We start from the raw sequence: 22858 nt of genomic DNA on the forward strand, positions 1-22858 counted from the left end.
GAAACGCTGTACCAGTATTTGATATTCTGATTGGTTTGCGTTGCGCTGAGTTGACCTATCACCATCCACTTCTTTGAAAATACCCAATTGGTAATATTTCAGCCATATCCCACTTGAAAGCACGCTTTTCAAGGTGAGTGTTCAAAATTAGCTAGCTAGGTAACGTTAACATTTTGAATAAGCCTTGTTGTATGATGTCTGTGAAGCTAAGGTTAGTATTCATAATTGTGCAGAGCTTTCCCTCCGGCCAACATGCCGTAGCCACCTACTTCAGACGCTCGGTGCGGTTTTTTCCGTTCGTAGCTGTGCATACATCGCAAAAATATAGCTAGTTAGCAAAGTTGCACGTACGTATTTGTTAGCTGTGAGCCAACTCGGGTCAGGGGAGTTCTCGACGTTAGGCGACTGAACTTGCCAGTTAGCACAGCTTTAGGAATATATGGATTTGTGCGCTTTTGTTCTGGGCTGGCTAAATGAGACGTTAAATCATACAGATGGGGGTACTGTCGACACTGACGCGAGGGCTGGTCCGCGGAGCAGACCGGACAGCGGAGTTCACGAGCAAGCGGGGCCCCAACACTTTCTATAAAAGCAGAGGGGCTATGCCCACGGGAATACTAACATCCAGCAGGAAATTCATACCTGTACGCGAAATGACACCCGAGTTCGTGGTACCCAATCTAGAAGGATTTAACCTGAGACCCTACGTGTCCTTCAAAGCCCCAGCGGGGACGGAAGAACGCATGACGGCGGAAGAACTCTTCGCCCAGGTGGTTGCGCCACAGATCGAAAGGGACATTGAAGCAGGCACGTTTGACAAGGAACAACTGGAAAAATACGGATTAGAGAAAACGCAAGAAGGAAAGCTGTTTAAAATGTATCCAAAAAATTTTGTTCGTTAACTGTTTGTTATAATGATTACTGGACTCTGAAACTGCGTTTCTACAGGCTCAATACACCCTCTAGGCACATACCGCTGAAACAGTTGGCCATTACAGAATATGCAAAACAATTTTGTTGTGACTTAAATACAGCTCATATTACAGTGTTACTTTGTGTTATTCTGGAGCCCTGTAGCATGTTCGCTAGTTGGGTTAAACTTTATGGACGACTTAAAGGAGTAACGAGTAATTTTTCCAGTGATGGTTCTTCACATTATGAAACAGCCTTTATATCGACACGCAGTGGCCTGCGTATGTCAAAGATTTTGTGCTAAATCTATTTTAATCACAGTTGCTTCCATGTTGGGAACCACTCTATGGAGCCTAAACTTATTTACTTGGGAAGTATAAAGCAATCCGATTCATCTTGTTAGCTATACTTTATAAAACTCACTTTCATAAATGTCAGCTGTTTTAAGGTGTAAAAGATTGACTGCTCCTTTTAAAGTAATTTTACAGAAAACATTTGATATTTTATTTGCTTCCCTGTTTACATAACTATTTAAAAAAAAAAAAAAGTAACGGGGTCAATAACAGAGGGGGGAAATGACCAGAAAGACTAAATTTGAATTCTCTAAAAATGTCCATAAATGCAACCCAAAAATTGCCTATTTAAGTACAGTATTACAACATACTGTGCTTAAGGATATTGTTTATTAGCCAAGTCATATTTAGTTCCAAATGATGCGTTCTCCAAACATTCCACAGCTAGCCTATTTTCTAAGAGCATTTCCACTCAAAGATCAACGCTCAGGAAGTGGGAGGAGGCTCAGTTGTTTCTTCCCCAGGTTCCTCCTCAGTCTTCCCTGGACTCCAGTCCCATCTCCAAACATGCAGCATGTGGTCATAAAAGGAGCAGGTGGCCAGCAGGCAAGATAGGGGGGCTGAGTTCTCGCCAGTGCTAGGGAGAGGAACAGGTTCCGGGGGGCTACTCTTCCCTGGTGGAGGTGTGTGGTCAGGAATGTAGTGACCCAAGTCATCTTCCAGGGAGGTGTCGAAGCTGGCAGTTGGGGATTCATACTGGATCCGAAGGTGACCTCCAAGGTCTGGGAACGTCACACTAACCGGAGCAGCTTCCTGAGGTAAGGAGGATGCTGAGCTGTTCAGAGGAAGCCATGACCAGTCTGCTCCATAGGCTAAGGAGTTATGCAGGATGTAGGACGCCAGAATAGGGCATGGTCCTTCACTTCCATCTGTTAAGACAAACAGAACTAGAATGCAGTTTATGGATGGGAAGAAATAACCACTTAGCCTTTGTCAGGATTGCAACCAATAGCAAGCCTCTGTATCAAGCAAGATTTTTAAGGCTTCTTTAAAACAAATGGCTTTTTGTTGTGCTTACCCAAAGCTTGTTGGCAATGGAGAATGTGGAAGTCATTGTGCATACATGCAGCCAAGAGCAGATGTTTGTGAACAGGGTTCCACTTGAGTCTCCACACCCCCCCACCCACTGCAGTTTCACTGAGGGGTTGTCGCATGTTCCTCTCGTCCCACAGAAGCACATTCTCATCATAACTGAAGCAAACAGGGAAGTCACGCAAGAGTCAACCAGTGTCAACAGTGCTAATGAGACTAAAGAGGATTTACCTGCCAGTGGCTAAAATGTGCTCTCGGTGGGGGTTGCTGTGTATGCTACACACTCCCATTGAATGCCTGTAAATGAAGCATTTAGGGAAAATGATGTAAGTAATTATAATGGAACATTTAGGAATCACAATCCAAACAAAATTTTTAAGAATGTGATAGGTGCTTGAGACTTTTTCAAAAGTCAGTCCCTTACCTTTTACTGGCAAAAGTAGGGAAATCAAACCCCATCCTCAGATCCCAACCCTTAAGTTTGCAGTCATCACCACCTAAAACAGCAGCAGTGTTAAACATGCATTAAAAGGACAAACTAAATTACTTAATATACTTTAAAAAAAATATTTTATGATGGAGAATGACTTAAGAAATGTGATGCTACATGTCAGACCATCTGGCAATCTGTCCCTCAGAAAAATCCCTAAATAGCTGTCAAAAATGACATTCCTGATTTACCAGAATAAATTAGCTGTGTATCCCAGTAGCTAAAAGCTGAGATCCAGGCTTCAAAGTCATGAGCTTTCCATTGGGAGACAGTAGTCAAACTGGCCTCCCCAAGAGACAACACAGCAAGGGAGCCTGTTGAATCACTGGACACCAAACGTGGGTCAATACTGTAAGCAAAAAGTTAGAAACTTTATCTTAGGCCAGTCATATTTGCATATATATCAGGTTTCATTTTAATGCTTAGAGCTGTTTACCCTTCACCTCTTCCTGTTGACCAATCCAGTGACAACACTAATCTGTCAGGACCCAATTCCGTGCTTAGCACATGCTCCAAACCGCAGCTGTTGTGCTAGTCAGCAGAGATGACAGACAAAAAATAGAATCAATGCGTAGGTATAGAAAGTTATTAGGATAATGTGTTTATTAGTCTCCAAACGGCTTACAGAAAGCAAGGGTCAAAAACACACCTGCGTCTCGATGAACGTATGCAACTGGATTTCTCCACAAGCTGTAGCCATTCCCAGCAGAGGGCGCTCGAGCACTGGTATATGACACCTGGGGTGCACCAATGTAAATTAAACACCACAAATCTGCAGCAGAAATTCGTAGACTTATTTGAACTCATTTTAAAAAGTTACCATTTTAAATCTAGGATAGCTGGAGTATCGATTCGCTGTATCTCAGTTAGTGGTGGGGTAAAAGATCCCTGTGAACGAAACTGGAATAGATACAAGCGACCGATTCGGCTTGGAGTCGCGCATTCCGCTGCTGACTGCGAATAAAAGGACGTTAGAAGAATTAAAGACAATCAGAAAATGGGTCAACATGGGAAATCTTGAGTAATCCACCGATTTGGCATTCAGCGCAGCGGCACGTTAAATTCAGTTGTTTTACTTGACAAATTACTGCATTAACATTAAGAGCTTCACTACATCATGTAAATTAGCTAGATAACTAGGCTATGCCGTTACTCACATTGTCCTCGCCTTTCTGGAGCTGGTAAGTTCCACATGCGAGCAGGTGGGACCACTGAGGCAGTGGACACCACTCCACGGTATCCGCACTCAGCTCGGTGTCCCACACTTGTAGACTTCGGGTTCGGGAGTTCCAATCCATATGAACAAGTTAAGCATACTATGGAGCAAAACTTGCTTGTTAATCGTCAGCAGCGACCCAGAAAAGCTAACCTACCGTTAGTTAGTGTCTCTCTAATCGGAGGGATTACAGGACATGGAAAAAAACATGTGCTTCTAAGTAGTTAGCGCCAACGCCCCATGCATGACCTCCTGTTTGCGCCCCAAAGACAACACCAGCAAGTCATTACTTACTCCCGCAACTGCAATACTACAAATTCATGACAAAGCTATGACAGTATTTTTCCTTCACTTTTTTCCCCAACGTGTGATCTTCAATCAGGAAGTACCTAGCTAAGGAGTAACATTAACTTCCGGGTACTTCTACGTTTAAAATCCGTGAGAACATTTAAACTGTCAGTCAATGTAGCCTAATTTTTGTTACACTAGTGATAGGTGTTTCTGTTGTTGGCCTGTTACTCTAGGATGGATAAGGCCGTCCTCTGTATTTTGATAGACAAGAACGATAAATCCGAATATGTTTGTTTTACGCAAAAGAAGCCAGAAGGAATACACATTGGGTGAGTAAAAGCAGCACAGTAGCGCGCCTGTCGTCATGGGAGGGTTATTATAGCTACCTTATAAAATGTATGCAGTGTATTTTCACCACCTGTGATTAATTCTGTCACAGACTGAGCAATGGTGAAGATGTTTGGAAAGCAGATCTCTCAGAAGAGATGCTATCCCAGCTTGTAAGTTATTCTAAACATGGAGTTCTAACGATAACAATATTCAACGTTATCCCGTCTATCTAAATGAAGAGAATAATCGATATTTTTGCAGAAAAAGAAAACGTTCTTGAAGTCAACAGAGGATTATGCCCTGAAGCTTAAGTAAGGCAGCTTGTTTATCAAAACGAACATATGGAATGGATGTTCTCTCGTTGAGGCGCTTTTCCCTCTGTCTTGCTCTGAGTCCGATCTCTTGTGTGCCGGGACAGGAGTGCATGCCAGAATGGCAATGCATTCATCTCTCTGCAGGAGGACAGTGCCGTGCTTACCCTAGGCTCGGAGTCTACAGACCCGAATGTGTCATTTTCCAAACTCCCAGATCTCGAGGGAAGAACACAGATCAAGGAACTGCTCTTCAGCATGGCAGGCAGCCTTATGCAGCAGAACAGTACAGGTAAACTTTGTTTTTGCTGTGTGAGCATCTGCAACAAAAAGCCAGTTGAACTTTTGTTTTTGTACCCTAACAGGGGGTCAGTCTTCAAGCCCCATGAAGAGCCTTCAGAAAAGAAGCACAGGTATGTGGTAGCCCCACCTTCATAATCCTTTTTTATTTTGGGCTGGTGGATTTGTTCCATTGTTCTGTAAAAAGAATATTTAGCCACATCTAACCATTTGAGAATAATGCTAGGTGTCCATTTTAGCATTTGAACCCAGGAAACACCACGGTGGCCCAACAATAGCAGTGAGGAAGCGTCTTCCAGGAGATTCACTGATCAACCCAGGGACAAGAAGGTGACTAGCTCTAATGATGAGTTATAAATTAGGAGCGTCTAGTGTTTTGGGCTAGGTCTGTAAAGAAGCACCTGATTTCACTAATTGGGTTCCTTTCATGATTTAAAAAAAAAATGTAGAAAAAGTGTAAACAAAAGTGGATTTCTGCAGGTTTGGAGCAAAAACCTGCAGACACTAGGCCCTCGATTGAATCAATATTTATGATCCATTTATGACGCATGCATTTTTACTGTTTTATTTTGCAGGAAGCTGGCTGCTACAGGAGTAGATTTTGATGATGGAGATGACATGTAATCTCCTGATGCTGATAATGACACGAATGTTCCAGTTTTAATCCACCAACACTATCACTTACTGTTGCTAATTACTATTTTTTAAATATGTAACATTAACAATACAAATGTTTTTTAAAGCTCTATGGAACTATTCTAATGAATTATGATGGTTTTTTTTAAATGAATTATGAATCTAATGAATTATGATGGTGATTTTAAGACTGTAATACAATGTTATTTCTAAAATAAACACTTAAATTCCTAAATTAGTGACTTTGTAATGTGCAGAATTAAACATTTTTCCTCCCATTTTATATTATAGAACTTGAACACTTCATCACAAGAGTAGAATGAAGCTTAAAAGTTGGGTTTGTTACAGTGTTAAGTTGAAATGGATAAGAAAATCTCCACAGACAAATAAATATATGCACATCCATGTCTTTTGAAAATATAATGACATTTTTAAAAGTTCCATTCAATATACTCAAGGGCACTTTACAAGAAAATACAACGCCAGTTTTGAGCAGGATTTATTTATTTATTTGTTGTTGTTGGAGATGTTTTTTGTTTGTTTGTTTTGTTTTGTTTTCGACTGAGGAGGGGAGGAACAAACCTGAAGACAAAGAGGAAGCGTGCCAGGAAGTTGATGCCGGATTTGAGTGCAACAATAACTGTTAATCCAACAGTCGTGCTTAACTAAATGGAAAGCTAGAAATGAAACGCAATACAAAAAGACTACACAGTAAGGGGGGGAAACAAGTAGGAGGGTAACCAAGACTAAAGTACAGCAAAGACCGACATATTAAGACATGAAAATGAGAAGTATAACTAAACAGGATGTTTAGAGGAAAATGGGACACAGGTGAACAGACAGCCAAGTGGTGATACACTGGTGAGTGGCCACAGTTCTGAAACTGGGCTACAGAGGGTCAGTCAAATCTGGGATAGTGTGGCCTCCAGAAAGCAATATTTGTAAAACCATAACTCATCGTTTTACGTTTATGAAATATGTTATACACAATTTCTGGTCATTTTCAATTCTACAATCGTTCTTTAAGAGTACAAACATGCTGCTTTCAAAGTTTCTACGTTGCTTGCAGTAGTCCAGTCTAAGTCCAGTTGTGATACTATTTCTGTTTGCGGAGCCAAATAAATTCTTAAATAAGCAAACAAATCACAATATGTTATTGCTTATTACTGTGAGACAATAAACGGCGCTTGTAGAAATGTATAAAAGCAATATTATCCTCGACACTCGGCCGAATCACAGCCGTACTGATATTCAGTATATCACGAGTTCGAGTGTGATATTGTTTAATTAATTAAATACTTTTTTAGTTGAGCAACAAAATTTAGGTTAACGTTCATATGCCCATGTTGTTTTTACATTTTACAAAGTGGCGACATTTTGTACTGCGCGATTGCTCAGATACTGCAATTTGTTTTATTGGGGTTACATTTGTAGTTCTATATGTTTTATGCAATTTTTGGAGACTATCTAGGCTTTTTTGCTGCAGCCACAGACTGAAAATGTAGGCTCCTTTCCTATTAGTAAACTTAGGAACCTTTGCTAATAATAATAATACAGCATTCGAATAGAAATTTGATAGGCGAATTATTCTTGGGTGATCTTATGGGGAAATCCACAAGGAATTAAACAGTCTTCAATTTAATATACACTATAATATAGTGTATTTACCTCTGTATCAACCTGCTTACCCCGAAATTCCTATATGCTCTAACCTATAGCCTTTTTACTGTCACCCCAAGATTTTTACTGACCCCAATTCTGGCTCCACCGCTAAATATGTCTGCAGGCGTCAACGTGTGGCTTGCTAGTAAACATGTATGCCAGTGCGTTAGATTACAAACTGCCTTTTGAAATTGGCATCTTCCACCAGAGGCTTTTTCCCACTTCGAAGCCACGGGGCGTTTGGTGGGACTGTTGGTTGCTAGGGAGCTGTGGCGCGTGCTTGGGTAAATGTCAGTCAAGTTTTTGCAGTCCTGTCTCAGGCGTCGCGGGACCTTAACTGGACTTCTCATTTAGCTTTTAGCTAGACCCAAACGGACTGTGAGTACACATTTATCATGATTTGTTGGGTCAAAACAAACGTGAACATTGTTTATTTATTTTTATGCTGCTATAATGCGATAAATGGTGTTATTAACGGCACGGAACTCAGCAACAAATAGCTGAAATAGCTTTTAAACATGCACACTCATTCAGCTTTATTCTGTGCACATTAATTTAGCTTGTAAACGTTTGTTTTCAAGGTGTAGCCTAGTATTAACACGATACATTATAGAACTCTAAGGCATTTTCTTGGACCCAGATGTTAATTGGTAGTGGAATTTATGAGGTTTTTTTTGTTTTTTTTTGTAGACAGGATCCCGTAGCGTTTTCTTGCGGGTCCCCTTTTACTGTTCCCTGGGTAACAGGCCATCAACAGTCGGACCAGCTTCCCCCAACTGCCTGCTTCAGCAAGTTAGCTAAAACAAATGAATTAATTACCCTTTAATTAGTTTTAAAATATTTATTCACTACATGAAAGTTCGTTGGGTAAAATAAGTTGTCTGAAGTTGTAAGTTAATGTTGAGAAATGCAGTGGAAGTTTCAGCAGCATGCTTTCGTAGCTTCACCTCGTAATGTGCTTTTTAAAAATATTTTATTTTATTTTTTACATATTGTAGGTAATGGAAGATGGAAAATATGAAGGAACTGATGACACAGATGAGCTGCTCTGTACTGGTCTGAATGGTTACCTCAGCCTATTACTCTAAGTCTGGATCAGTCTTGTGGGTGTGGGTGTGGGTGCATATGTTTTATCTTAGCTTTAAAAAGTTTGGTTTTAGATCAGCTTAAAGGGGCTGTCTGTATACAAAGAACTGGCACGATTGTTTAAGGTTCCATAACCGCTTAAAATAATTCATGATGCCTCCTTGTTAATATTCCACGTAAGTATTGTGTGCTGCACTAGTTTGTGGTTTTAAAGGCTGACCAGAAGCACAAGCTTTTTCATCACAACAACAACGGAGTGCCTTTTCAGTGATGCATCTTTATCTTTTTTGCCTGTTCTCTCTTTTCAGATGCTGAAGGAGAGGAGGCCAGTGATTTTCATCTCGGCACAACTGTTCTCTGCCGAGACCACTGCGATCTCCTGCTGGATGCCATCGATGATCAGCTCAGTCAGCTGCAGGTCAGAGAGGAGGCCACACAGACAATACTTGTCATTTGTTTCTTCTTGTACCAGCTTTACAAACTTAACAAACTGAGGAGGGACCTTTGAAAAAGTGCATTACAGATACTTAAATGGGTAAATGTTGATGCTCTAAAAACCTTCACACATCACACAGTAACAAACAAACTCAACACTAAAGTGAAAATGATACACAACTGAGGTGCTGGGAACCCAATAAACATGCATATTCACATTTATGCTGTTCCAACACAGCTGACTCGCCTCGTACTAACCCGTTAAGGAAATAACACAATACCCCTGGTTCCTAAGACCTGAACTAACCCTGTGCACGACACCCCCCTCTATAACAAGATGATCAAAGAAATTTCTTTCATGCAGAAGATAATTTGTTTCAGTCCCAGAATTTTATTAGCATGAGGATCCTTTTGAAGGATATTATCTTACATCACTCCTTTGTACCAGATAGACACCAGCAGAGAATCTGATCATTTGACCAACATATTTATTAATATTAACTTGTACATTTGCAAGAGTTCTCATTTTTAGTGGGTGAGACTAAAGATAATTACTACAAAATGAATTCCACAGCCCTAATTACACAATTTAGTTCTTTAAAACTCTGTTGTGTATTCAGACTCGACGTCATGGCCAAACAAATGGAGGAAACGGCAAGACAGAGGATATTCTCCACGCAGGTAGGCCCAGGGCATCTGAGGGTCATATAAGCAGATGTCGATAGCTGGTGCCATGCCATGGGGTCCAGTGCCGTGCTCAGCATGTTTTCGTGCTTCTCCCTTGTAACAAGCCTGATTCAGCTTACCAAGCAGGTGTGAAACTCATGAGATGAGTGTTGCTATGCAGAAAATATGCTGAGCTTGCGGTTCGAGGGCTGTGATTGGAAACACTGCCTTTTGTTTTCTGAAAATTCTGCAGTATGTCATGTTTCGATTACTTTTTGAAAATAAACATTTATGAGCTAAATTAATTTAGCATTATTTTGTTTGTTATAGGATATACCATCTGGTTTTTTTTTAAATGGTCCTTTCTTTTTTCTATTTTGCTCTCCTTTTTTTCAGTGCATCTTGAAAGGAGTAAGTCTGTGAGTAAAGACACTGGCCTGGGCACTACCAACCCTCCCACTGATAAAACAGTCTCCACGCCCGATGGGTCAATTTCCGATCCCCTGGACAAGTGCACAGGTAAGACAGACCAATAAGTATTCCAACCCTGGGAGCAGGGCAACCTGTTATGCTGAATTACTGCTTGTTTTCTGCGGTTATAGAGGCCATTAGGAACAGAATAGAGGAAAGAGGGCAGCAGGAAGGACACAATGAGCATTTTGGACTATTTACTGCCACCTCCTGGCAGACAGTGGGAGCTGCAGGATCAGGGGCCTCCAGGAGTGAGCAATGTCTCTGGAGACTGGAACGACTGCTGGGAGCTACCGATGGGGTGTGTGTGTGTGTGTCAGTCATTTATTGTGAATTTATGTTTATTCCCTTTATATTTTGTCATTATATTAAGACATTTGTTATTAAATATTATTTAATAACAAATGTCTTAATATAATGACAAATAAAGCATAAATAAAAAATAAATAATTTAAAAAGTGTAATTTTCAACACAGAAATAACAACCTTCTAAAAAAGTGCAAAACACTATAATAATGGTAAAAACCATCTTAACAGGTAGCAGGGCAGGAGGCAGAAGAGGAGAGTGTGTGCACTGAGGACTTCAGCTCAAGATTCAGAGATGTGATGCTGGAAGTCCCAGAACCAAGTGCAAATGGAGCGGGTATGCTGATCTCAGATCCGTTCCCTGTGATGTTTTAGGTTAGGACAAAGGGGATTGGGAGGTGGAGACTGGTCTCAGTTTAGCATAACATGAGCTTGTGCCCAGGATTGACCTAGGCTACAGGCCTGCTTGGGACTACACTCAGTAATTCAGTCTGCTTGGTCACTAATTGCTTGGATGTTACAGAATAACAGATGTAATGGAACCGGCTATTAACTGAGCTGCACTGACAGTTATCCACCTATAGGAGGCATGCTTTAAATAGAAACCTGAACTGTACCTTTATGAAATCCTGCTTTTCATTTAGAAGGGTGCAGTAATCACTTTTATGTGAAAATGTTTTCTGTCAGTTGGGGGGGCTATAGGGACATAAAAACATATTTGAGAGATATGTATACAGTGAGTGTGACAGTTTGACCACTGATACTGTACTTCTTACTGAAGCCCAGATGATTTACAGTTATGACTGAGTACAATTTGAGCATTTGATGGTTAAGGGCCTTGCTCAGGGGCCTAACAGTGGTAACTTGAACCCACGATCTACCTATTACAAGTCAAGCACCTTAACCACTGAGCTACCACTGCCCATTACTGTGAATACCGTGCATAAATACTCATACCCAGACTCCTAGCATGTAGCTCCTAGAGTAAAACTAGTTTAACTCAGAGCATGATGCAGGTTGTTGTCCATGCTTCTGTAGGAGTTCCCCTGAGGAGTTTGGACTTGGTTACCACAGACAGTGATCTAGATTCTGTGTGCATGGAACGGGTTCAAAGGCATACCCTGGACAACAAGACAGGTTGTTTGTGTTTGTGTGTGTGTGCGTGTGTGCGTGTAGTCTTGTGTATGTGTATGCATGCATGTATGTATATTTGTGCATGGGTACAAGTGCACTTGTGGAATGTTTCTGTGTTTCTGTGTGAATTTTCATAGGTAATTTTGTATTAAACATATAAGTGATGCAATAAGCATAATAATCATAATTGTAATAAACATGCAAGAGACTTAACCAAGCAGCTCCACCTGGGACACTTAACACCTACTGCCTGACCTCCTGCCCCATTGATTGCAACAAAATGACAAATTTTCTTTGGAAGATGCAAAATCCATGAATAATATTCAGATTGAACTGAAGCTGGAGAGAAGCAGCTTGTGACTGGGTTTAAGAGCAGCCCAGTAATGTGGTTTTGACACACTGAAATGCTACAACCTTCTTTTATCTGTGTGTCACATGCTTTAGAAGGAAGGCAGGCAATGTGACCTCTGACCTGAGTGAGTGTTACTCATGTGGAGGAGCCAAGTTATATATGACACAGGTCATAAGCAATGTTTTATGAATCTGGATAGGATTTTACAAGCATGGCAATTAAACTTCTCTGTCCACTTATGTAACATTACAGTATGGGAAGGGTTGGGTCAGAATGGATCACGTGTGGGAAGGCCCAACTTAACACACACTCAACAGCATGAAGATCAAATGATCAGGTAGTTTCTACAATCAGCATGGAATCTTTATTATCAGATACCTTTGGGATACAAACTGAATCAATAAAAGTGAGTCCCAAAAATAGTCGTTCTTTGTGTATGCTGGTCTGTCTTTCTCTTGGTGTCTCCCTTTATTTCTGTCTTGCTCTCTCTTTTCTTGCTCTTTCATTCTGTGTGTGTGTGTTAGCTCTGATGATGAAGGGGAGGTGAAGGGTGAGTGTGTAAGACACTGCAGAATGCTGAGCGTGCCAAACAGCATTCAGCGAAGGAAGAAAAGGAACCAAAGCCAGAGGAACAACTCCACCCCCGCTACACCCTCTACATCTTTTACACCCTCTACGCCTGTGAGACTGTGCACTTCTTACATGGGCCCTAAAAAACTGGGAGCTACTGAAATCTTGATTTTGGTGTTTTTTTTATTGTTTTTATTTTATACATGTTATTAATGTGTGTGTGTGTGTGTGTGTGTGTGTGTGTGTGTGTGTGTGTGTGTGTGTTTCAGAGCAAAAGGAAACAGGATGGCAAGCTTAGAATGGATTGTAGTGACACAGAATTGTCACTTCTTGAACTTCACCAGAAAAAAGCAGTACATAATACACAAGCACACACACACACACACACACACTCCATGCTCCAACATTGCTTTCACTGTATTATTCATTCCTTATTATTCAAAGCCAAGTGTATGTTACATACACACTAAATATAGATGTAGCTTTATACATTTGATAATCCATAGATTGTGAGAGATGCATGTGTGTAGTGGGTACTGTAAAGCTGTGTTCGATGAGGTGTGTTTGTTTAGTGTAACACTATTCAGTGAGGTGTGCAGTAAGAAGCTGCATTTGATGAGCTGTGTGTGTAGTAGTAAGCTGTGCTTGGTGAGGTGTGTGTGTTGTAAGGCGGTTTATTCTCCCCAGGCTGTGGTGCAGATGGTGCAGAGTCTAAGGGTGGAGCTGGAACAGGCAGAGAGAGAGCGAAACACTCTATACATCAGCTTGTCTCACAGCAGAGCACACACTCAAGTCCTCCGGTACACACCACTCCCTCCCACAGATCCACACACCTTCTCTGCACGATTGCTCTCTTCACACTTTAGGACAGCGTGTTGATTGCACAATATAACAACAACTGAGTTGACCATCTCTCTTTTGGGTATGTTGTGTGTGTGTGTGTGTGTGTGTGTGTGTGTGTGTGTGTGTGTGAGCATGTCTTTGCATGTGTGCTGTAGGAGTGAGCAGCACAAGCTTAAGGTTCAGAGAGACTCCTGTGTTAAGGAGGCCAGGGATCTGCAAGAGAACCAGGTTGCCTTACAAAAACAAGCAACCACTTGTAACCATGGTGCCAGCCCTCACAGAACCACCCATTACTATGACTCCAGCCCTCATATAACTGGATGTTACTATGACGACAGCCTTCACAGGGTAACACAATACAGCTTTATTCACTGTATTGAAACCAAGAGAAAGAGACAATCTAACAATCCCATGTAAATTTCATTGCCTCCTGTATTACTAATTTGACCTGGCTTGGTAGTCATCGAATTTTAATCTCAGTAGGTGTCATTTAGAATGATCTGAAACTGACTACTTTAATTCTCAATAAGCAATTACATTTTAATTGAACATGCAAATTCGTCTGCAAGACCAGATCTTAGAATAGGTGGGATTATTATTAGTAGTCGTAGTTGTGTTTGCGTCCATTCACACTTCCTGCTATGGCACTATGGAAACTGTAACAAGATCATATGCACTTTGGTGACACCAAAGAAACATTGTATTACTTCTGCAAAATTTAAAAACACTAACTAATAATCACAAACAGCTGACAGAAACAGCAACATTGCCACTGGCCCCAGCATTTTAAGTTTGAGCAAAACAGTTTAGGAAAAAGGACAAGTTTGCCCTACCCTTCCACTCTTCCTGCTACAGTGTTTTCCCTTTTCATACTATAGTCTAGAGATTTGATTTGTTTGCCACTGATGACACTGTTGTTCATACCCATGCTTTCTGTTGATCTCTATAGCAGTTTAAGGAGCAGTGTTTGCCAGAGCTCGCACCCAGAGCCATGTCACTTGTAGTCTTCCTTTTGATGAGCGTTACTTTAACTGACATGAATGATTGAGTGAATAAGCTGAAGTACAAATGCAGTTAAGGGCACCGATTGTACCGTGTCCAAAGGAGCATAAGTCGAGCTCATTCAAGAAGGGGAGGGGTACACACTTTTACCTTCTTAAAAGATTTGCTAATGTATTCATCTGTTCAGACTGACAAATTAATCAATTGTGCAACATCTGTAGAAAATGCTCTGTGCAACCGTTGTGTGCACAATAGTGTGAATACAGTGTAACACAGGATTTCTGCAAAAGTAGATTTGTGAATAAAGCACAAGAAAGAATTTGTGTAAAGGTAGGTGACTGGTGACTAGTTGACAACTTGTAAATGCTGGGTGTCCAGTGCCTCACTGTGAGACCACACCCAAATTGATCTTTTGGCTTCCTTTGTTATTGTTATCTATACTCATCTGTCCCATCTCCACCGTTCCTTCATGCCTCCTTTCTTCCATTCCTCCATTTCTTCCTCGTTTCTTAGTGTGTAAATAAGAGATGTGTGGCAGCGTTGGAGAGGGAGGAAATGGATCGATTGGTGGATAGTGCCAAATCGGAGCTCTTCTCAGAACAGCGGAGGTTCAGACACACACTGGACTGCCTGCAGGAGGTACCCCACACAGCCAGCTGGTGCCAGGGTTAGGGTTGGAGTTAGGGATAGGAATTTGTTTCTTCTTTTACTGAATGGTGGAATCAGAGTAAACGAGTCTTCATTTTTAAACTATAATTAACACAAGCAAGTTTTGCTTGGTTCCTTCGGTCTTTTTTCCCCCATTTTTCTTCTTCTGTCTCCCTTCCTCTCTCCTTCTCTTTCCCCTTCTCTCTCTTATGCACACACTTTCTCATTCAGAAATCATCCTTGCTAATCCTCCTAGACACTTGACACCTTGTCTAGTCAGACACATGGTTGATCTCTCTCTCTCTCGCTCCCTCACTCAGAGGCTGGAAGAGGTGACACAGGACTTGGAGCAACAGAAAGAGGTCAACAGAAAACTAAGAGAAAGATGTTCCCATCTGGAGGAGAAGCTGGCTACAGCTGACAAACACAGAGAAGAACTGCAGGACGTTCGTTTTTTTCTCTCTCGTTTATTTTGTCTCTCTGTCTCTGTATTTCCCTGCTTCTCTCTGTTTTTCTCTCTGTTTTTTACTGTTTGTGTCTGTCTGTCTCTTTCCTTTTTGTGTCTGTTCCCCAGCTTTCATTTGTTTTGTTTTGTTTTTTGTTGTTGTCTGTCTGTTCTGTATCAATCCTTCAATCTGTTGGCTCATTCCCAGCCTTTGCATGTGTTACCCAGTCTGTGCAGATTGAACGGGTGGAGCAGGGCAGGGTGGGGGCCCTCGAGAAGATGGTTGCCCAGAAGGAGATGCTACTGCTGGATATGCAAGAGGAGAAAAGCTCCCTTGAGAAGGAGCTCAGGGCCAACCGAGAGGAGCACAGCACTAAGCTGACTGCAGAGCTTGCACACCTGCAAAAAGAAAAGGTATTTGCGAAAAGACATTGGACATTCTTTAATTATAACATCATGTGTGGGGGAAATAAAAAACTGAATGGCTGAACTGGAACCTGGAGACAGAAAGACTGAAGTAATCAGCTCTTAGGAAGGTAAGAGCGTCCTTTATATGTCTTGTATTCGTGTCTTTGCAGGAGCAGGATATTGAGCGGTTAAGGTCTCAGTGGACTTTGGCTCACGAGCAGGAGATGCAGCTGGTACAACACAGACAGAACACACACCAGCACTCAACACCACATGACTGTATGTACGGTAATGGTTAACTGTGTATGCGTCCAGGTCCATCATCAGGCACACGAGGCAAAAGTAGCAGCCCTCAGGGACCAAGCTCTTACACACACACGCAGCACTGAGTCCTTACACAACTGCATCAAGGTCAGAGGTCACACATCTGACTTAAAGCTATACAGTATGCACACAGTTATAAAGCAAAATCCCTCTTTCTCTCCCTCTCCACCTCTCTGTTTCTCTCTCGTTCTGTCTCTCTTTTTCTGTTTCTATCTCCCAGATCAAGGGGCAGGAGGTAGCAAGACTACAAGAGTCTCTAGAGCAGCAGCAGGTGATGCTGAGGAGGCGAGAGGAGGAGCTAAAACGAGAGACTCAGGAGCAGGTTACCTTTCCCCACCACCATCCCATAATAATCTTCCCTGTCAGCCCTCACACTCCTCCTCTGCTCTGGGAGGGTGAAACTTCATCTGTAACATTACACTCCTCTACTCCTCTTTCCCACTTGGTTAAAATGTGACCTCTTGCGGTTCTTCTTTTGCAACATTATTACCAAATAAAAAAACTTACTTCATGTGCAGAACGGTTTACAATGGTGGTTCCTTATCTCATAAAGGGTTTGATAATTGGCTAATGTAGATATGGTAGCGGGCCAAAGTAAATGTGAACCGTCATCAGTGGATACAAACTGACCTGCCTCTTTGATGTATCTGTGTATGTTCTCTGCCCCACATCTCATCAAATGAGTTTGTGATATGTGTGTGTATATATAAATATATATATAATTAATTTTTAAATTTTTTATTTTTTTTCTTTAAACTCAAGGAAATGCTAAAGAGCTTTGGGGATGAAATTTCATTGTAATTAACTATTAAGCGCTACGGACCTGCATCCAGGTAAACAGGGCAGTAGCGCGAGAGCAGAGGAAATGGGAGAGGCAGATGGCAGAGTCTCTCAGAGGGCAGCATGGGATACTGGAGGAGAGAATGAAGGAGGTGGAGCGAGAGAGGAGGACTGCACTGACTCTGCAGAATAAAGCCCTGGAGCTGCAGAGGGTGAGGAGCAGGACCCTTCCATGACCCTCGCAGCATTCTTTACCCCCACTGCCAGTTCCATTGCCCTGCTCCGATGCACACAGTTCTGTTTAATACAACAGTGCAGCCCTAAATGCCACACACTCCACCATATGATTCACTATCTGTTCTTTCAGGAGTGGTTTCAAAACCAACAGATCTGACATTTAATTAGAGGTCTTTTGGGTGATTTTGCACACCTCCTTAAATGTCAGATTTTTACTTCAATTTTTTAAATCTTAGTATTATTTCCACTGGTTAGCTATTTGTTTTTCTGTTTACTTGTTTATTTATTTCTGCCTCCCCTTTGCTTTCTCTCTTTCAGCGTGTAGAGGAGTTGGAAAGGGAGGCGTCTGCACAGACAGCTGTGCTCCAGTCTCTCAGAGACGAGCAGCAGGCAGAGTTAGAGGGACTACGAACCCACCTGCTGAAGGTGAGCAATCGGTTTACTTCCCCAAGAGGCTTGCTTTCCTTTCCACATGCCTTCAGTTACACTAATAACCATTGAATCATACATAGCCTGGTTCCCTAACGTGGGTTGAATCGGGTGATTCACCATTAAAATACTTTTAAATACCTAGCCTTAAACCTGTGTATAAGAACCTGGGGCAAGCTGAGCCCCATAACCAAGGCACAAAAGTCCAGTATTCCCAAACTCAAATGTAGGGCTGACTCTGGGGTAAGCAGGCTATTGTGTCTTCTTTGCTTGTGATACAATGTAAACAGAAGGCTGAGAGCGAGGCCGTGCTCTTGAAACAGTGCGTGAAGCATTCAGAGCAGGAAATCCAAGACCTCAAAGCAGCGCTTGCGGAGTCTAGGCGGTGCCACCAAGGGGCAGCGGCGAGGCAGGAGCAGCAGAGCAGGAGCTGGGCTCAGGATATACGAATGGAATGTGTGTGGCTACAGGAGCTGCTGAGAGCCAATGGCATACCTGCAGACACTAAACCCCTCTCACACAGGTGAGCTTGAAGACCTGTAAAAACCCACTTTTGCACATGGCATTTTCTGAAGAGTCTTGTAATGCAACTATAACAGTAGTGCATAAAGCGAAATGTGAAACTATGTGCAAAATGTTTTTTAAATAATTGAGTTATTGTGCCCACACAATTCAAGCTGCATTGGAAAGGTGAAAGGTGTTTGTGTGAGTGTGTGTATGTGTGGTTTATGAGGTTTTAACTTGGAAAAAATGTTAAAAAGGTCAAATATTTTTGATAAGCTTTAGAAGAAAAGGCACCAACAAGGCATTTTCACCCAAAGAACTGCCACTCACTGGATATTTTCTTGAACCATTTTCTGTAAACTCTAAATGGTCTTTTTCAGACCATTCTCTGTAAACCCTGCAGATGGTTGTGCATGAAAATCCCAGTAGATCTGCAGTTTCTGAAAGACCAGCCTGTCTGGCACCAACAACCATGCCACAATCAAAGACACTTAAATCACCTTTCTTCCACATTCTGATGCTGTTTCCAATAAAGTTACGGAGGAAGGTATATTCTATGTCATTGTTTGTGGGTGCATGTGTTACTGCTGTAGTGGTACAGTGAGTGAGACCCTGCAGGTGCTGCAATTGCTCAGAAATCCTCTCCAGGACCTCATCACCAGCCTAAAAAACAATATCACCTCGCTTACGCACACCACCCAGCAGCTCAGTGCAGACAAGGTAGGTACAGGACACACATGCACACATACATACATTTAGCACATTTTTCTAGCCTAGACAGAAATGCATTCAGCAACAGTCAATCCAAAGTTCTAGGGGTGTGTGTGTGTTTTAGGAAGTAGATCTGCGTCTGCAGAGAGAGCAACTGACAGCAGAGAAGGAGAGCGCTCTAGACTCTTTAAAGGAGAAACTCATACAGGTGTGAGCCATTCCTGCCTGAAACACACACACACACACACCCCTGATGTAGAGCTAGTACCATTTGCGTTACTGCCTGCTCGCCTGATGGTGTGTGATTCTGTGTGTGGGTGTGTATTGTTCATTCTAAAGGAGCATATTGAGGAGCTGAGCTGTGTGAGCAGGTTACGTCTGCATGAGGATGATGATGATGGTGGCAGCATGGCTGCGAATCTCCGCAAGCAGTTGAAGGCTAAAGATGAAGAGCTCAGGCAGGTGCAGAGGTACGTGGCGCATTGGAAGGAGAAGACTACTGCACGACTCGCCCACAGGTTTGAGGAGGAGCTTACCTCTGAGCTGGAGAGGTGAGGAACACACACAGACACACACACCAACTCTTGTTGAGTATCTCATATATATACATTGACACATGATCTGTGGCCAAATTTGTTCAGGTCAGAATGACATTTTCCACTTTTATATCACTTTTATACTCCCAATTTATGAGTCCAAGGAATGTTTATTGTGTTTTCTGTGTAATGAAACACAAACACCACACAAACTTAAACTGCTGCTATCGACGGCATATCATAAAAATGTCAGGAGTAGATATGACACTTAAAGGGACCGGCTGCTCATGCCTGTGCTTTGCTGCCAACAGATGGAAGGTAGACTGGTTTAGGAGAAGGTAAGAGCAGCGTCGCCCTGCAGAAAAGGTTCCGGGGTGCATGTCTCTGGCCCTGGAGCTCTACCACCCAGCATAACTCAGTTTGAACACACCTCTAATATTCAAATACTACCAAAGACCTTGAATAACTGGATGATGTGTGTTAAATTATGGTGAGAACTAAACTTTATTGGAAGGTGGTAGATCTCCAGAACCACAATTGGGCACTCCAGTGTTAGAGCCTTAGACCTTTTATGTAGCAGACATCAGCATGCTGACCCAGGATCAGCTCCTCTTTAATCCTTAAACTGTATTTAAATTGGTTTGTTAGATTTTGAGGAACAAAAACAACTTTCATCAGCAATTTGGTTATTGTGATAACTCAATCCATTAGTTTTAGAGACTAATCTATTAGGCCTCTGAGACACTAACAATTTGCTATGGTGCAGTGCTTCCTGACTCAGTCCTCTGGGACACCAGACGAGCCCCCTATTACTCTTAACTCCAAATGTGCCCAAACCCCACAGTCTGAACACTGAAATACCCTATATAGGTGTGCTGAATGCTGGAATAAAGCAAAAATGTGCTTTTGATTGTTTGAGGTCCCTAAGGAGTAAATTGGGAAACTGCTGTAGAACCTCATGTAAGTGTCTGTTGAACTAAACTCATTTAGTGCATCTCTGACTGACTTCTAACACTCTGGCAACTGTAGGTCTGACTTCATCTTAGTTGTGTATGGCCTGATTACTCATGTTATCTTTGGAGTTCACATGTGATATATACCCTACTCTTGGCTGTTCCTTATTTCCTGCTGCTTGATTTACAAGTCCTGGTTTGTGTAGGTGTTGGTGACCTAACCTTTATTTCCATTGTAATGTTTCAGCATTTTCTATCTGTTAGTAAATTATGTACATAATTTATCCATATATCCAATTTTTGAAAGACCCTGCAAGCTGTTGTATAATCATACTGTCTGAACTTTATAGGTTATTGCTTGTAACAGTCATGATTTTACCTCCTTTGTGCCTCCTTTGATGAGAAATCTCACTTCATGTTTTTACATATTCTTTATTTGTCTGTTATCAGATTAATATGCTTACGAATGCTCTTATGACAGCATATTAATGGTAATCGCATGTACGAAACACCAAGAACACGCATGACCATTTCTTTTTAGTTGGCACTACTATGTGTTGTGTGCTTAGAAGAACTTCCAGACCAAGATCAGAGCAACAGAGGAGGCTGGATCAGCTGGAAGGGGAAACGAGACACGTGACTGGGGTAAAATCCCCGGGCACGCAATGTACACGTCATATCAAACAAAAGAATAACCATAATGTCCAGTGTAAGGGAGCCAGTTTCAGAGGCACAAATTAAAGTGAAATCTCCCTGATGTTGATGTTTGTTGGCAGTGAATGCTAACTGTTGGATTTCAGCTGCTATTGTGCTAAAGGGACCGTGTAAAGCAAATCGCAACTGTACAACTGTGGTTGCCTTTTAGAGTAAGGAATTGATTTAAGCATGGGATAGAATTTTGGTGTACTTTACGTTAACCCTAGCCAGATCTCTTTTACTTTAAGCCTACCCTGAGCTAATGTTTGCAAACTATAGCTTGCACAAACAGACTCTTTAGTGTAGTAATACTTTTCAATTTTAAGTATTGCATTATTTATATAATATTCATCTAGAATGTTATAATCATTTACAAATTTTCATTGAAAAATTGTTTTTTTGTTTTGTTTTCTGTTCTGGTTATGTTCATACATAACCAGAACAGAAAACAAAACAAAAAAAACAATTTTGGCTAATTACTTCTAGCTAACATTGTCCTGTCTGGTATCAATAAGCACACAAGATTAACAGCCCATTGTCACCATTAAGAGTGTGTGGGAGGGGACTGATATATGGTTAATTTACATATTGTGTGACATATGCATTTTATCATTGTTCTGCTTGTCCTGCTCCAGGACTGTTGTGACAACACAGATGTGCACCCGGCCTCCGCTTCCTCTTCTAGTGTCCCAGACACACCCAGAAGCCAAGACCTGACCTCATACAAACTGCTACGCCACCTCCAGTGCCGTATCCGCCAGCTCCAGGCTGACAGCCAGATACGCACACCCAGCCCTGCATGCCTAATCCAGGGCAGACAGGTCATGGACCTGGCCGGGTCCTACCTGGAGACGGTACGTCAACCTCCACTTGGCTTGCTTATGCTGTAGGCAAATATACAAGAGTGTAGTAATAAGGATTTTAAGATTTTCTCACTGGTTCAGTGGTTGTGCTATAACTAATTCTATTCCTATAATAATAAATCCTAATAATTCTATTCTAAATTATTCTAAACATTAAATAAATGTAGTAAAATAATTTCCCTTCCAAAAAATCTTGTTTGTAACTTTTTAAAAAAGAACTCGCATTTACAATAGCTACATTTTCCAGTTTTTCACATGGTTTTCCGCTCATCTCTAGATTGGCCCAGCACCAGAGAGTTGTGTCACAACAACATTCCAAGAACAACACCCTGCTGATGCCTATGAATGCTAATCCTTGAACTTTGACCCCATATTACATCCGTTGCCAAGCCTTTTCCAGAGATCGTCAGGTTGCTCATTTTTCAGTGAAGATCGTTTTCTGCAGATGTTTTATAGCTGGACCGAAAATAAAAGAACGAGGGAACAAATGAGTGGTAAAAGGAGTGATGGAGTTAAAACCCTTACTGTTTAATGATTCAGATCAGATCATTTTTGTCTTCACTGTCCTGTAACAAAAATCTGGCATTAGTGTGACTAGGTCTGTCATGAATGGACCCGACTGAGCACATTTACATTGTCACAAGAATCACTTCAGTGTGCCTTAACAACATGCACTCCCATGTTAGAAGTGGAGCTTATCACTTAACTTAAAATTGTATTAAATGTAACAGTGCCAAACTGTGGCAGATGCAGCTTCCAGTTTTAATAAAGCTCACATATAACTGCATAATGAGTCTCTGAAGGATCCCTTCCTTAGCAACGACTCCACCTGTAGACTCCATTTTCCCCTTTGGACCAAATATTACAGACCATCAAAAATAGTAACAAAATTAGCTGAGTATTTTTATAGAGCGTGTTTTTGCTAA

General features: G+C 41.6%; 4 protein-coding genes across 8 annotated transcripts; 3 read left to right on the forward strand and 1 right to left on the reverse strand.

Moving 5' to 3' along the window:
* The first annotated feature begins 1 nt into the window (after position 1).
* Positions 2-1048, forward strand: mrpl41 (mitochondrial ribosomal protein L41). Its single transcript, XM_027010623.3, has 2 exons — positions 2-133; positions 495-1048. The coding sequence occupies exon 2, from the start codon at positions 495-497 to the stop codon at positions 900-902; it is 408 nt and encodes a 135-aa protein (XP_026866424.2). The 5' UTR covers positions 2-133; the 3' UTR covers positions 903-1048.
* Positions 1049-1389: 341 nt separating this feature from the next.
* dph7 (diphthamide biosynthesis 7) lies at positions 1390-4389 on the reverse strand. 2 transcript variants are annotated; one of them, XM_035530169.2, is made up of 10 exons: positions 4298-4389; positions 3945-4103; positions 3608-3741; positions 3437-3524; positions 3224-3318; positions 2979-3136; positions 2722-2794; positions 2529-2594; positions 2284-2456; positions 1390-2134 (listed from the first exon to the last, which is right to left on the reverse strand). In XM_035530169.2, exons 2-10 carry the CDS (start codon positions 4083-4085, stop codon positions 1692-1694), a joined length of 1371 nt encoding a protein of 456 aa, XP_035386062.1. In that variant the 5' UTR covers positions 4086-4103; positions 4298-4389; the 3' UTR covers positions 1390-1691. The 2 variants fall into 2 exon arrangements, with proteins under 2 accessions (XP_035386062.1, XP_026866460.2); XM_027010659.3 differs by lacking the exon at positions 4298-4389 and having other exon boundaries at positions 3945-4284.
* Positions 4390-4393: 4 nt separating this feature from the next.
* paxx (PAXX non-homologous end joining factor) lies at positions 4394-6106 on the forward strand. Its single transcript, XM_027010660.3, has 7 exons — positions 4394-4623; positions 4734-4794; positions 4886-4935; positions 5043-5227; positions 5301-5348; positions 5475-5565; positions 5811-6106. The coding sequence occupies exons 1-7, from the start codon at positions 4529-4531 to the stop codon at positions 5857-5859; spliced, it is 579 nt and encodes a 192-aa protein (XP_026866461.1). The 5' UTR covers positions 4394-4528; the 3' UTR covers positions 5860-6106.
* Positions 6107-7812: 1706 nt separating this feature from the next.
* si:ch211-102c2.8 (uncharacterized) lies at positions 7813-22821 on the forward strand. 4 transcript variants are annotated; one of them, XM_035529757.2, is made up of 30 exons: positions 7813-7911; positions 8224-8325; positions 8532-8589; positions 8928-9037; positions 9675-9735; positions 10117-10239; positions 10323-10492; positions 10729-10834; positions 11536-11634; positions 12236-12320; positions 12508-12664; positions 12823-12906; positions 13241-13353; positions 13552-13744; positions 14912-15037; positions 15367-15492; positions 15720-15905; positions 16070-16132; positions 16215-16310; positions 16444-16545; positions 17057-17215; positions 17559-17666; positions 17960-18192; positions 18767-18893; positions 19009-19092; positions 19224-19435; positions 19732-19758; positions 20943-21018; positions 21705-21923; positions 22210-22821. In XM_035529757.2, the coding sequence occupies exons 3-30, from the start codon at positions 8535-8537 to the stop codon at positions 22282-22284; spliced, it is 3375 nt and encodes a 1124-aa protein (XP_035385650.2). In that variant the 5' UTR covers positions 7813-7911; positions 8224-8325; positions 8532-8534; the 3' UTR covers positions 22285-22821. The 4 variants fall into 4 exon arrangements, with proteins under 4 accessions (XP_035385650.2, XP_081571286.1, XP_081571287.1 ...); XM_081715159.1 differs by having other exon boundaries at positions 7847-7911; positions 8228-8325; XM_081715160.1 differs by lacking the exon at positions 19732-19758.
* The last annotated feature ends 37 nt before the right edge of the window (positions 22822-22858 follow it).

Source organism: Electrophorus electricus, chromosome 5 (assembly GCF_041902795.1).
Source record: "Electrophorus electricus isolate QZ-2024a chromosome 5, ASM4190279v1, whole genome shotgun sequence".
Taxonomy (NCBI): domain Eukaryota; kingdom Metazoa; phylum Chordata; class Actinopteri; order Gymnotiformes; family Gymnotidae; genus Electrophorus; species Electrophorus electricus.